This window comes from Mesocricetus auratus, unplaced genomic scaffold, assembly GCF_017639785.1.
Source record: "Mesocricetus auratus isolate SY011 unplaced genomic scaffold, BCM_Maur_2.0 Super-Scaffold_100040, whole genome shotgun sequence".
NCBI lineage: Eukaryota > Metazoa > Chordata > Mammalia > Rodentia > Cricetidae > Mesocricetus > Mesocricetus auratus.
The window spans coordinates 4,225,091-4,240,158 of NW_024429217.1; the positions used below are offsets into that span (position 1 = coordinate 4,225,091).

Genomic DNA, 15,068 nt, shown 5'->3' on the forward strand with positions numbered 1-15,068 from the left:
ATTATGGTATTCAGAAACCCTAAGAATGCCAAGAATTCTGGATCCTGAAACATTCCATGCAGCTTGCAATTCTGATATCCACTCTAGTTATTTCACAGAGTAAATGTACAGGCCCACAAAACTACCCTCACTTCAGACGCTTATGCAAATCCCAAGATAGCTCCCCTGCCCACCAGTGGGCTATTGATGCAAGAGTCCCTGTCCATAGCCCGTCAGTAACTCAGGATACTGAAACACCAAAATTGGGAGGGTAAGTCCTGGGAGACTCCAAGTGTCCCTGGGTTATGTCACCTCCTGTGAAGTGGTATCACAAACAGAAAGCTTACGAGAATGTTCAGAGATTTCACTGTGATCTCATCCAGGCATGATTTACTGAAGCAGGGATGATGTAGGGTGGATATGCAGCCCACTGCCACCCTTAGGCTTTGGCAAGTCTAGTCTGATTGACCTCTGTACCCATGTAGTCTTTCTGGTGTCCAACCTGAAACTGTATAAGGACCCATAGTCGGTTTCTCCATGAGCATAAACTTAGATGCAGTCCCAGGGTCCCATCATGAAAACAAGCATACTCCTAACCTCCTAACCACTTGAGAATTTCAAGGATTTAGAGCCGATTCCCAGGAACCAAAGACAACGTTGTTATTATAAAACATTCAGAAATTACAACACAGATTAAAGATATTGAAATCATAGAAAGCCAGAAAGAGGAATTTCTGTGGTTTATGGAGAAAAACCCACGTAAAGCCTTTTATTTATTCATTTCCCTGGGTAGTATTAGAATCTGTTCATTTGTCTTTTCTCACTCACTCATTCATCATTATTTATTGAATACTGTTGTCACTAGAAATGCTGTTAAAATCAAGTTAATAATTTTATTTGTTTAACATAGTAAATACAAAAGATGAAATGTCTGAAGTTATTCTCTCATTTGATTCCAATCTAAATGAATCTGAGGACTGAGATAATTGGGTTACAAAGTATTGGGCACTGGCAGCTGTAAGGAGTTTAGGAAAGCAGACAAAATAGAAACAGGTTCTTTTTGTTGACCCAAATCTACCACTTGATCTTATGTCTGTAAACAAAATGAAGAAGTGCTTTGAAATGTCATGTTGTAAATTGTTCCTTTTGTTGTTGTTTTTGCTTTCCTGTAATTGGAGCAACATACTAATTTCTACAAGTTGTGACTACTAACAGAGAGCAATCACCTCACAGACTTGTACCGGAGAGATGAGAACATCCAGGTGACAGGCAATGGTCACGTGCAGAGTCCTCGATTCCCCGGCAGCTACCCCCGAAACCTGCTCCTCACATGGAGGCTCCACTCGAAGGAGAAAACACGGATACAACTGGCCTTTGACCACCAGTTTGGATTAGAGGAAGCTGAAAACGACATCTGTCGGTAAGAGAAAATAATCCTTTTTAGTCTTTTAATAAAAGTGAGAAGAACTGGATTTTAAAAATTCTTCTCAAACTGTTTGGAATTACCCAGGCCATTTCTTACTAGTCATTTTCCTATGTAAGACCTATTGAAGGGGACGGGTTTAGGCTCACAGTCTGAGGATCTCACCGCACCTGTAGTGGCTGCTCCCAATTGTCCCTACTGTCAGGAAGAATAGAGGGACAATGTTGGTGGTCACCTTGTTTTTCCCTTTCATGCAGTATAGGACCCTAGCTTGGGGAATAGTGCCACCATCTTTTAAGGTAGGTTCCCACTCAAACTAACAGGCATGGCCAGAAGCTTGGCTCCTGCATGATTCTAGAATTTGTCAGGATTTCAGTCAATACTAACAAAGACAGTAGCCTTTCTTTTTTTTTTAAAAAAAAAGTGTTATTCTGGTATGGTAGACGGCCCACGGAAACGGACCCTGCCATCATCCACAATTACATGTTTCCCTGATGATAGACTCTGGGATATCTGACTTTCCAAAGCCCAGAGAGGCCTTGTGAGCAAGTAGATGCATTCAATTCCGGTCCCCTGAGCTATATACTGTAACTGTGGTTCAAAGTCTGCCATAGGCACAAATTGTAAAGACCTGTTTGCTCCAGAGGCGAGGCCACACTAATGGTGACAAGAGATGGTGACAGTGGCCTGGACCTGGGCCTTACTGACCTTCCTTGATAGGCATGAGAAGGAAGCAGAGGCCACTCAGGACCTATGTGCTCCTCTTTCCTAATGAGGGACAAGATGGAAGCCAGCTAATGCCCCTCCCTCATCAGCATGCTGGTCGTCTAGACAGTCCAGGCTTCGGATACTCCCTTAATTACCCTGTGTGAGGGAGAGCTGGGGAGGATTTTCTTTTTCCTCTTTGTACTTTACTGGCTGTACGTACTCTGCATTGCCAATGAACTCCTGAACTACCCAATCCTTTCCACAGTTTATTTCCCTCTGAATAATAAAAAGAGGTGCGTCAGATTCGGCCGTCCTTTGTTGCATACTTATTATACTGGAAGCTTTTATTATGCTGCTATTTTTCCCAGAAAATAACAGGATTGACTGTTGTTTTCTAGGACCACAGAGGGTAATGTATGCCAGAATGCAGAGACAAATACACACGTGGAGAGCTAGTTAATATTTACACAGGGAATGAACTAGAGCTGATCCTGTGTCTTTGAACCTTGAAAACAAGAACTATTTTTGTGTATGTGTGCTGACAAGAAAAGGCAGGAGGGACAAAAAATAAATAAAACACTATTAAAAGAGGTTAAAGGCGATAACGTGGATGGCAGTAGATGTGTCCCCACCTAGCATATGTCAAACACCACAGCTTCATTTGCAATTGCTATGCTAATAATTGCCTGGCAATAGCACCTTGTGGGAGAAAAGGTCCATTGTCTGTCATGGCAGGGGGTCAAAGCAGCTGGTCACATGGCAATGCCAGCCATGAAGAAATGGAGAGGGATAATGCTGGTGACCAGCTAATTTTCTTGTTACATGCAACCTGGATGTAGGCCCAGGGAGTGGTTCCTCCGTGGTGGGTGTGTCTTCTCCCATCCGCTGACTGAATCAAGATGATTTCCCATACATGCCCGGAGGCCTGCATCCTTTGGTTTATTCTACACCTCATCAAAGTAACGACTGTGGCCTCTATCTTCACAGACCCAAAATGTGTGCAGGTGACAGCTTTGTTTTCTCCATGCTGAACAACTCTGTGACATCTGCCACATGTCCCACAGTTCATTTAACTCTGGCATAGCCACTCTGACTCGGCATCCAACGCCGCAGGACCGGAGTTCAATCCCTGGGTGTCCCCTTTGTAGAATGTTAGGTGCGGGTCCCTGGCCTACCATCTTCTGCCCCACCCACTGAACCAGCGCATCGCAACCCCTCCTTGGCATTGCTGAATTGTTAACACAGTCACAAAAATCTCAGGTGCCATTGGTGTCATCAGTAGTCCCACCATGAGCATAAAGTGCTGCAAACCACAGATGCTCTCCTCATTCTATCACTTGGAAACCTCGGAGTCCCTTTTCTCCTTACAGATGAACTGGGATTTTGATCCTAGACAATAGCTGAACAAGTGTTAGGGTGGCACATTTTCTGACCTTTCATCAGTTCAGGTGGCTTCTCAAATTTCCCAGGACAAGATAGAATGATAGGAGGATGAGGGAGATGAGACACAGCCTGCCCCACAGTCTCCCTGGCCTGTTATGTGTACTCCACTGGGACTCAGCTTAAAATACATTGAAGTTTTTTAAAAATAAAAGTGACCTAGTGTTATGAAAAATCTTTCAAGTAGATTCATGTTTTGCAGTAAATATGATTTACATGTATTATATATAAAATAAAATGCAATTGATTTCTTACCATCTGCCAGCAAACCTCGCTGCTGTGTACATTGCAATACCTTTTTGCTTGAATAATGATTCTTTCTCAGACTTTTCGCCTTCCAAGAACCATATAAACATTAAATAATTAATCTACATAGCACTCAGGAGATATGTAGCTCGCAAAATTACATAAACTTCCTATTTTGCCTGGAGAGAAACTGAGGCAAAGGACGCAAGAGCTGCACAAGTCACTGTGAGGAATATTTAGTCAGCATCAAGATTTTCAGCTGCTCTTTAGATCGCCCTTCGCAATGCAGTGAAAACCCTGCGAAGCCTGAGTGAAGGCAAAATAATTCCAGCTGCTCTTTCTGAATATTGGAACCTAAGGTTTCTTATGCTCGTCCTTCTAGTAATCCTACTGGGAAGATAAATGAATAAATAAATAAGAAGACAGACATGAGACTTCTGCCTCTGTACACTGGAGTGCTTGTCACTTGCTTATGACTTTAGCACCTAAAGTCACTGGGGGAAGGTAGAGATAAGGAGTGAGAGCCTTGACCATATGGAAGACAGGTCGTTTAATGGATCTTGCAGAATGGGACAAGACCTGAGGGCTCTTAGAATAGAATAAATGCTCCATAGAGGATGTGGGTTTGCCACATAGGAGCACAATCTGGGATGGGTGGAGGAACTACAAGGATGAAATGGGTACGCAGGATAGTTAGTGGGCCTGTGCTGTCCTTGTAGAAATGGGTACGCAGAATAGTTAGTGGCCCCGTGCTGTCCTTGTAGAAATGGGTACACACAATAGTTAGTGGCCCCGTGCTGTCCTTGTAGAAATGGGTATGCAGGATAGTTAGTGGGTCTGTGCTGTCCCTGTAGTCCTGGGATTCTGTGTTTCTGTGACTCGTGCTAAGAGTGATCCTTTGTTAATATAGAACTCATTCACTCCCTTGTAAGCAGCCAGCAGAATAGTTAGTGGGCCTGTGTTGTCCTTTATAGTCCTGGGATTCTGTGTTTCTGTGACTAGTGCTAAGAGTAATCCTTTGTAATGTAGAAGTCATTCACTCCCTTGTAAGCAGCCAGCGGTTACTGATTAACACACATAGACACTTAACATTAGATGATTTTCCTTTCTTAAAGAAAATTGTCATATGTTATCATAGTCTTCCTAAAAGACATTTTAAAAAACGAGAGTCTCCTTGACCTATGGAGATATCAGTCATGTACTTCTCAAGGAAGTGTTGAGGGGGTGTATATTTGAATATGTGTCTCATCCTACCTCTAAAATATGTTAACAGATTGCAGGTACTTATTTGTTCCCAGAAAACATTCTAATTTTCAAGTTCTGAAAGTTGTTTTTAATTATATAGGACATTACAACTGTCATAATGGAGTAAATCAGGGTTCTCTCTGAGTAGGCTGTTGAATTCCAAGTTTGCTAAACATTCCCAAAATTAGTTGTTGGGTTGTCATTTTCAGTAAGTTGGTAAGTCCTAAGAAATCATGTGTGAGTCTTGTTGTGTCAGCAACTGAAAGAAATTTTAGTGAAAACATTCATGGAATCACGTTGTGTCTAGGTATGATTTTGTGGAAGTTGAAGATGTCTCTGAAACCAGCACTGTGGTTAGAGGAAGATGGTGTGGCCACAAGGAAATCCCTCCAAGGATAACATCAAGAACAAACCAGATCAAAATCACATTCAAATCCGATGACTATTTTGTGGCAAAACCTGGATTCAAAATTTACTATTCATTTGTGGTGAGTAGCTAATCACTCTGTGATTGAAACAGACAATGGATACATAGAGCATAAAGATCACTTCCTCTGATTAAATACAGTACCATGAGGGGTAATGTAGCTAATTAATTCCGTATTGCATGTTTTATTCCTTCCCTATGGACAAATTCTCAAAACCTTTATTTGTAAGGAAAGCCATTTTAAATCTAGTCTGTCAAACTTAGGGCCATGAATTTTGAGGGGAAATAGAAAATAGAAATGGGAAAATGTCTGTAGCAAAATGTGATCAATTTAACTAAAGCAAATTAAATATATCTAGCTAAGTGTGTGTGCGTGCGTGCGTGCGTGCGTGCGTGCGTGCGTGCCTGCCTGCCTGCCTGCCTGCCTGCCTGCCTGCCTCTTAAAAGCCACTTTCAACCTTGGTTCTGATTCAACCCAGTAGTAAGCTGGAATCTAATTCTAGCCTTAGGGCCACACATGGTCATGTATCTTCATTCCTCGTCCATTCATCTAGCCTAAAGTAGGGGAGCCAAATACAAGTGCTCTAAGTGGCACCCATTTTTCCATCTTTTTGTCTTTTGTGTTTGGACTGAATTGAGAATGTAAAAATATCATGCTATCTTTATCATCTATTGTTCTCTTGTGTTGTAAACACTGAGTGAATTCTCCATCAGAACATTGTCAATGAAAAACTAGCATGAGCTGGCACTGGTTCCAGTTTTAACTTGAATACAATCCTCCAACGTAGTTTAGATTATTGCAGACTTATGAGGTGCTGCTAAGCGTTGAAATTAAGTGTGAACGTTTAGTTTCTCCATTTCTTTCCCCTTTAATGCATGTATGCAGTGATACATCTGGTCACAGTTGTTCACAGGCAAAGTGCGCTCGGCACAGTTGATTGGTGATGGACAGACTGGCTCAGCAAAAGATCTTTTCCTCTTAAGACATCAAGGAAGGACTGCTACTCCAGTGCTTACGGCTTCTGTGATGCCTTGGGCATGGTTAAGTTAAATGCTCCATAAGCCACAGACAACTTATTTCTATTTTTATTTTATTTATTTATTCCTTGTGTACATGTATGTGAACACATGTGGGTGTGCTTGTCCATATAGGTGCTTGTGGAGTATATGTTCATTTCTCTACCAAGCTTTTTAAATTTATTCTTTGATAATTTCACACATGCATACAGTGTAATTAGGTCATATAGTCTCCTAGGTCCCCTCCACCTACTCCTGCATAATCCCCAGGATAAACTCTTTTTCTTTCCCTCTCATTTCCCTTCCTCCTTCCCTCCCTCCCATATTCCAATAAGCTGAATTACTGCTGCCCACATGTTCATGGGTATGAGACACTATCCACTGAGCAACCTACTCTGGACCACAACACTGAAAAGAACCTACTGTCGCTCCCCCAGGAACCATCAACTGTTAACAACTCCTTGTCTAGGCCTTATGATCTCCTTTATTCTTTGTTTGACTGGTTTAATCTTGTGTAGGTCTTACACAGGCAACCAATACTGCTGTAAGTTCGGTGAATGCAATGACTCTATCACGTGCAGAAGATGTCATTTTGTAGCAATCATCCCTCTGGCTCTTATGATCTTTCTGCCACCTGTCCCATTTAGGAATCAGTACCCCACAGTCACATATTCTCTGTATTTTAACCAGCTGTGAGTCTCTGTGTTACCTCCTCTGACAAGGGGAGAAAATGCAAATATGAGTATAAAGGTAAGTATTTAGAAGACAGTTTGATGCTTTGTCCCCTTAGTGAAATAATAGCAATGGGTTCTCCCTAGGGTCTATGATCACCGGAGCTATAGGTTCTTGGCTGCACTTACAGTACCAGGCATGAGTTTCCACTTATGATGAAAGCTGTAAATCCAACTAAACATCTGCTGCTTTCCTTCCTAGCATCCATGCCACTATTTTGCCAATAGTCAGATCTTGCCGATCATTACTGTAGCTTGTACAGTTCACAGCTGGGTCAGATGGCTTTTCTCCCCCTGTAGCCTGCAGAACGCCTTTGGGCACTCTGAGAGTTAGCAAGCAGGGGAGGACAAATATCCATAACCCACCAAATGATCAGAAAACACCCACCCCAATTCTTGGGAATGTGAGCATCATGTTCTTAAAATTAATCCTTTCTCTCTGGGGACAATGGCATCTTTAGAGGACCCTGAGAAAATTGGAATAATGTTCAAATTGTTGGAGAACTAGCTGTATCATTTTTGTTCACTCTCTGTTTGGTGTGAAATTGCAGGGATAAACTGATTACAGTAATTTCTGAAGCTGGACCATCTCAAATAATTGCTTTGAAGTTGTTCTGGATACAAAATTCTGTGAGGCTGGATCACCTGGGCTATTTGTCTTCATTGGTGTCTGGGCCTTTTTTGCTGAAAACACACAACCTTTTAGGAGTAACATGCATGTCTGCATTAACATAGGGAACGTGCAGTGTGCACAAGTCTGCTAAAGATAATTTGACCAGGTAAAAGGCATATGCCAACTTTATAAGTCTGTTTGGACTGCATAACCAAACTTTATTTTAGGTCTCCAGCCATATCATATGAATGGATGACATGTAATAATAAGTAATGAGGACTCTGTAGCCAACAAGATTTATCCTGCCTCATCCAGTCTCAGAACTGTTCCCATGTAGAGGGATCAGCATATACATGCCCTGTCTTGTAGTTTTTCTTGGCTTCTTCCTTTAAGTCTGCAGCTAAGATTTTCAGGAGGCCTCCCCAGTCAGATGTGATCTTTATTAATTTTGAAGAAATCCATAGCTTTTCATTTCCTGTGGAAACAAAGGCATAGCCTCTCCCCCAATGCAACACATTTCTGATCTTCCATTCTGATGTTAAGACATCCTTAATATACAAATGCTGGTTTAATTTAGAAAAATTTCCCCCACAATCCAATGTCCCTCAGCAGCTGTTGCTTTTTGCTCATTAGTATTTAAATTTTCTAAAGTTAATAAAGCACTATATAGGATCCAGACAGCTTATGTTATGGTATTTCCATCCTTATGTGACTTATTCTTTATATATTACTTTACTCATTCTTTAAAGATTCATTATTTTTAAACTACTTATTTTTTTCTATGACTATCTATACCCATTTTCTTTTTTTCTTCCACGTCTGAGCACATTTTCAAGCATACTGTGCTTATTCAGAGGTTTTCTTGGTCTGAACCTGGCTCTCTGCTTACCTGCAGCATGTGCCAAGCCAGGTGATGTGCCATCTGACAGGACAGAATGGGGCAGTCATAATCAGTGAGGATTTACAAGCTGGCCAGGGAAAGTGCCATGTCTGTGCACCATGCCTCAGGGGCCTCCCGCCAGGCATGCCTACCTGCCCAGCTCTGGGGAGTTGCTGAGCCTGTGCTGCAGCAGGCAGGAGCTTCTGCTACTGAGCAACAGGCTAGCTCATCAAGAAAGAGCTGGGCTGCACAACGGGCCTCTCAAAGGAGCCTTGGCTCTGTGCACTGTGAGCGCTGGGACTGTCTGAGAGACTGTGCTTGCCGGGAAGTACCATGTCCAGAACCTTTCTGGAGTTCTCAGGCCCTCTGCTTAGATTATATGTGCCTGATGCTGGATGCCAAATGTAGCCAGTCTTTCTTTGGACCACCAGCTCCTAAACAATGACATAGAGACTTCTTATTAATTAGGAGAGTTTGGCCTTATCTTAGGCTAATTCCCAACTTGCTCTTGCAACTTAAATTTTAATCTGCATTCTGCCACATGACTCTTTGCCTCTCCTCTACACCATACATCTGGCTTCCTCGGCCTCTTGCTGGAGAATCTCTTGCCTCAGATTCCTTCCCAAAGTTCCCATCTCTCCCTCAGAAGTCCCACCTAGCCTGTTCAGCTCCTCATTAAACCAATAAGAAGATCCCTTAGACAGGCAGGGAAGTACAGACACACATCTTCACACAGTGTGCTGGAATATCCCACAACAGCATGTCTCATATTGGCACTAGGTTTCTTTGTTTCGTTCACTGAAACAGGAGCTATCTGTTTTGGCAATATTGGCTGCTCAGCAGGCCCTGGGGATCCTCCTGTCTCTGTCCCCTAGCACACTTTGCTTGTATGTGGGTACTGAGGACCTGAACTCTGGTCCTCGTGTCTGCATAGCAAGCAGTTCAGGCATGGAGCCATCTCCCCAGAACATAAGACATCCCATTTCTAGTATCAGCATTGTTAAGGTGAAACAGCTGCAGCACAAACATGATCTTGCAGAATAATGAAGGCAATTATGTGAAAAGTTAGGGCCATGATGCAGACTCTTTGATCATTCTCTAACCAATGTTAAGTGGGATACTAGACAGCTGTGGGAGTCCCTGAAAGCATCAGAGGAAACATACCAAGAGAGGAAAAAGGGAAAATTCAGTCCAACCTTACTTATTCACGACTGGTTGAAACTCCTAGACTCTGACACCAGGCAGTTTATTATAAACATATTCAAACACAGTAAAATTATGGATAAAAGTTCTTGGCGTAATCCAATCCCTCGTGCACAAGGAGGGATAATTATGTCAAACCTCAACTGGAAGTACCTGTGACCATGACAATGGGTTCTACAGCATAAAGGTCTAGGATCCTGGGTGGTCTCTGAGATCCTCTGACTTTAGTTGTGATGATTAAACTAGATAATTCTTCATGGAATGCATTAATCATTCAGATACACATTATTATAGTCACCATCAATGGTATTGATACTGTATCAGGTAGCATGTTGTGATAGTTTGAGTGTAATTGGCCCTTATGAGCTCATACAGAGTGGCACTATTAGGAGGTGTGGCTTTGTTGGAGTAGGTATGACCTTCTTGGAGCATGTGTGTCACTGTGGAGGTGGGCTTTAAGGTCCCAAATATGCTCAAGATACCACCCAGTGTCTCAATTTACTTCACGTTGCCTGTGTAAGATGGGGAATTCTCAGTTACCTTTTTAGTACCCTGTCTGCCTGCATGCCACCATGTCCCATCATCATGATAATGAAATAAATCTCTGAAACTGTAAGCTACTCAATTAAACGTTTTCCTTTATAAGAGTTGCCATGATCATAGTGTCTCTTCACTGCATTGGAAACCATAACCAAGACATGGGATCCAATGATTGTTTGAATCTCAGAAGAGACTTTGAGCTTTGGACTTTTAAACATTGTTGAGACTGTGGTAGACTATGAGGACTTTTGAAGTTGGACTAAATGCATTTTGCACTATAATATTGTAACAAGCTTATGGGTGCCAGGGAGTAGAATATGGTAATTTAAATATAATTGGCCCCCATGAGGTCATAGGGAGTGGCAATATTAGAAAATGTGGTTTTGTTGGAGTAGGTATGGCTTTCTTGGAAGAAGCATGTCACTGTGGGGGTAGGATTTGAGGTCTTATATATGCCCAAGCCACACCCAGTATATCAGACTACTTCCTGACACCTGTGGGATTAAGGTATAGCTCCTTCTCCACTGTCAGATCCTTCACCAGCACCATATCCACCTGGATATGTCCTGACATGGTCATAATGGACTAAGCCTCTGAAACTTGCCATTCAACTGTGTCACTGTGGAGGTCTCATATGCTCAAGCCACACACCTAGTAATTTAGTTCACTTCCTGTTGTCTGCCAGCGAAAATGTAGGACTCTTAGCTACAGCACCATGTCTTCCTGCATGCTACCATGTCCCATCAAGATAATAATGGAGTAAATCTCTGAAACTGTAAGCCACTCGATTAAATGGTTCCCTTTATAAGGGTTGCCATAGTCATGATGTCTCTTCACAGCAATGGAAACCCTAACTATAATACATGTGAACTTGTTAGTCCTTGCCAGTGCATATAGGTGTGAGTGCATATATGCACAGTGGAGAGTGTGTTTGTGTATGTGTGTGTATGCAAATGTGAAATATGTGTACATACATGTAAGCTTATATGTGCACACTAGTGCACTCTGAAAATATTTCACTTTCTTCATCCAAGGAAGAAATATTTTATTGTCTGATTATAAACACATTTTAATCGTGAAAATTATTTTAATTAAAAAATGAATGTGCATTGGAAAGTTACTCAAAACCTTTTGTTCTGCTAGTAAATTTTAGTATATTTCATATATTGAAATGTGTCTAAGTCCATTATTATCATTAACACTTTTGAAAATTGTTTTTAAAAAGCGATTTTATCAGAACAGCCACTTTATCGTCATACCCATCTAGTGAATTAACCTTGAGTGGCCCCGTTAAGATTTCCATTGAGATAAAAGCTCAAATGAACTAAAGATTTGCATGCAAGCAACTCCTGAATATAGAGGGAGAAAGGGAGGTAGGACAGAGGAAGAGCAATGGTAGGAAGAGGGAAATCTCTGCTACACAAAACAAATCCTCCAACATAATGAGTTACTTACTGACAAATTTCAGTTTATGAAACAAAAATAAAATTATCAACGATAGAGACACCTAGTTGTCATTCTGAACTGAATTATTTCTATTGTAATATTTTTACTAATTCTTTGAGATTTTCATGCAATGTATTTGGATCATATTTGATCACTCCACTGACTGAGCTAAATTTTTATATATATATTTATTTATTTATTTATTTATTTTTCAGTTTAAATTTAGATAAGAAACTAGGTTGCTTCACAAGTCAGTTCCAGGTCCCTCTCCCTTTCCCTCCCCTCCCCCCCCCCGTGCCCTCCCCCCAACCCCCCCCATTATCCCCTCATTTCCCCAGGGAGGGTGAGGCCCTCCATGGGGGTGTCCATTGTCTGTCATTTCATATAGGGCAGGGCCTAGACCCTTCCCCAGGAGTTCAGGGTGAGAGTGCATCTCACATTGTTGGATGGGAGTCCAAAGTCCATGTGTATACTCGGGATGAATACTGATCTACTGCCCAAGGCTCAATAGATTACCTAGGCCTCCTCACTGACACTCACATTCAGGGGGTCTTGATCAGTCCCATGCTGGATTCCCAGGCTGATGCCTGGGATTCAAGAGTTAACCTTTGTCTGGTCAGCTGTTTCTGGGGGTTAAACCAGCCCAGTCTTAATCCCTTTGGTCATCAGTCCTCCCTCTCTGTTACTGGATTTCTTGAGTTCAGCTCAGTACTTAACCAAGGGAGTCTGCCTCTGCTTCCATCAGCCAGTGAATGAAGTTTCTTTTTCCCAGACTCTTTGGCCATGGAATTGTAGGCTGGCACTCCCCAGATCTATGTCTAAAATCCATATATGAGAGAATACATGCCATGTTTCTCTTTTTGTGACTGGGTTACCTCACTCAGGATGGTTTCTTCTAGTGTCATCCATTTGCCTGCGAATCTCAGGATTCCATTGTTTTTTTTCTGCTGAATAGCACTCCATTGTGTAGATGTACCACATTTTCTCTATCCACTCTTCCGTTGCGGGACATCTAGGTTGCTTCCAAGTTCTGTCTATTACAAATAATGCTGCTATGAACATAGTGGAACAGACATCTTTGTTGTATGAATGGGCATCTTTTGGATATATGCCTAAGAGTGGAGTTGCTGGGTCTTGTGGTAAGTTTATTCCCATTTTTCTGAGGAATCTCCATACTGATTTCCAAATATGATCCAATGTATTTGGATCATATTTGATCACTCCACTGACTGAGCTAAATTTTTTTAAAGGTAGTAAAGGAACTTCTTCCTTTTACATTCAAATTTTGTGGAAATTCCATCATGATTTATAAAGGCACATTTAAAAAAAAATATCCTGAACATCTTCCAGTGTTTGGCGATTTGCACAGACTTGCACGTCATGAGTAGTGAAGTCCATGGCATAGTCTATTCACCTCAGCTCCTCCCTGTAAGCACATTGTCCGGGAAATCTGAGAGCTGTAGGAGCTGTGCATTGCTTCATGGCGTTGGGAAGGGACAGATAAGCAACTGACAAATAAGTTAATTTGTACAGAGAAAGAGCTGGAGAGGGTCTCAAACTAGCCAGAAAGTGCAAAAGGATGAATTGGAATAAAATGCCAGCTGAAATACGGACTATTAGAGGCAGTGACGGAAGAAAAGCAAACACTAAGCCCCAGCAAAGTCTGGGCCAGGAGAAGCCCTGTCTCCCCTTATGTGGCAGCAATGATGCAATGATCTCAGTGTTTTGGCGCAGCAGCTGCTAGATGTAGAGAGCATAAAGGAGGGTGGGAGAACCCAGCCAACGTCTGTGTCAGGTAAGAGGGAGGACTAGATGGGCTTGTTTACTCAGGAGGGTCACAAGTTCAAAGCCTGCCTGGGCTAAGAAGTGAGTTCAAAACCAGCTGGGTAACTTAGCAAGACCCAGTCGTAAAATAAGCAAAAGCAGAGAGAGAGAGAGAGAGAGAGAGAGAGAGAGAGAGAGAGAGAGCAGAGACAGAGACAGAGACAGAGACAGAGACAGAGACAGAGACAGAGACAGAGACAGAGACAGACAGAGACAGAGAGATGGAGAGAGGGAGGGAGGGAGGAAAACAAGGAAGGCATGAAAGAAGGAAGGGAAATTAACAGGCTGAACTATAAGTCAGTAATAGAGTACTTGCTTATGGTGTTCAAGTCCCTAGGTTCAATCCCTAATAGTGCAAAGAGGAAGAGAGAAATAAGAAGGAAAATTCTTCCCCCAGTCACTGCCTTCAAGGCTGTGGCTGGTCCCTTTTGCTGACAATCACCTCCGGCGATTTCCCACGAGCAAGGTTTTAGGGCCTAGTGCCCTCAGCCCCCACTCTAACAGAGCGGTTTATGCCTTTGGCCTTTGGCCTTCTGTCTTGAACTCCACATAATTCAGGCTTAATACCCTTGACCCCCATGTGTTTACTGACAAGCAGCTAAGTGGCCTGAGCCAGCAGTGTTGATCTTCACTTTAGAAGTCATTGGATCTTTCTGCCTCTCTCGACAAAAAGTGTAAGCCCACCCACTTTTCTAAGATGTCTTAGAAAATCTAAAACTGCCATGCTTAATGCCATATATAACGACCTCCAGACTCACTTGCCTCTGTACTAAGAAATAGCCCAAATATCCCCCAGATGTCAACTCAATTTGGCAGCTCTTTAGATACCAAAATTTTACAGAACTTTCCCAACGACTGGCAGAAGATGGGTAGATGGAAGGAGTTGCCGTACATCCAAGCATTCTTTACCTCAGTTCTAAACTTCCTTTCTTCACTGACCAACACAAGCTCGCCCAACCCCCTCCCTTTTCCCTAATAAACGTCACATGGGCTGTGGAGCTCTCTGATTCATTCCTCACCCCACCCCCACCAAACAGCAACACTTGGTATCTCTCAAATGTGCTCAAACGTCACCAGTGCAGGAGATCACTCTGAATGAGGTTTCTCCATAGGAGCGTTGCGTGGGTCAGTTACTTAATCAGATTGTTTTATGTATAAATATATTAACAGAACTGTAATAAGAGCTCATAACCAATGAGACAAAATGTACTGTGACCCTGGAGTAAAAGGCAATTCAACAAAGACATGGCTAGGTAAGGAATGGGAGAAGGGACTCCTCTGGTGGGAGGCAGCAGATGGGGAGGAAGGGAGGAAGTCCTGAGAAACTGAGAGGAGCCAAATCAGTG

At 42.4% G+C, this 15,068-nt stretch overlaps 1 protein-coding gene across 2 annotated transcripts in view; it reads left to right on the forward strand.

Moving 5' to 3' along the window:
- Positions 1-15,068, forward strand: part of Pdgfd (platelet derived growth factor D) — a 212,383-nt gene that overhangs the window by 128,296 nt on the left and 69,019 nt on the right. Inside the window, exons 2-3 of one of the 2 annotated variants that reach the window (XM_040734745.1) lie at positions 1,213-1,399; positions 5,349-5,529. In XM_040734745.1, the coding sequence (XP_040590679.1) occupies positions 1,213-1,399; positions 5,349-5,529 (368 nt within the window). Of the gene's footprint in view, positions 1-1,194; positions 1,400-5,348; positions 5,530-15,068 lie in introns of both variants that reach the window. The other variant, XM_040734744.1, reaches the window with a different exon arrangement.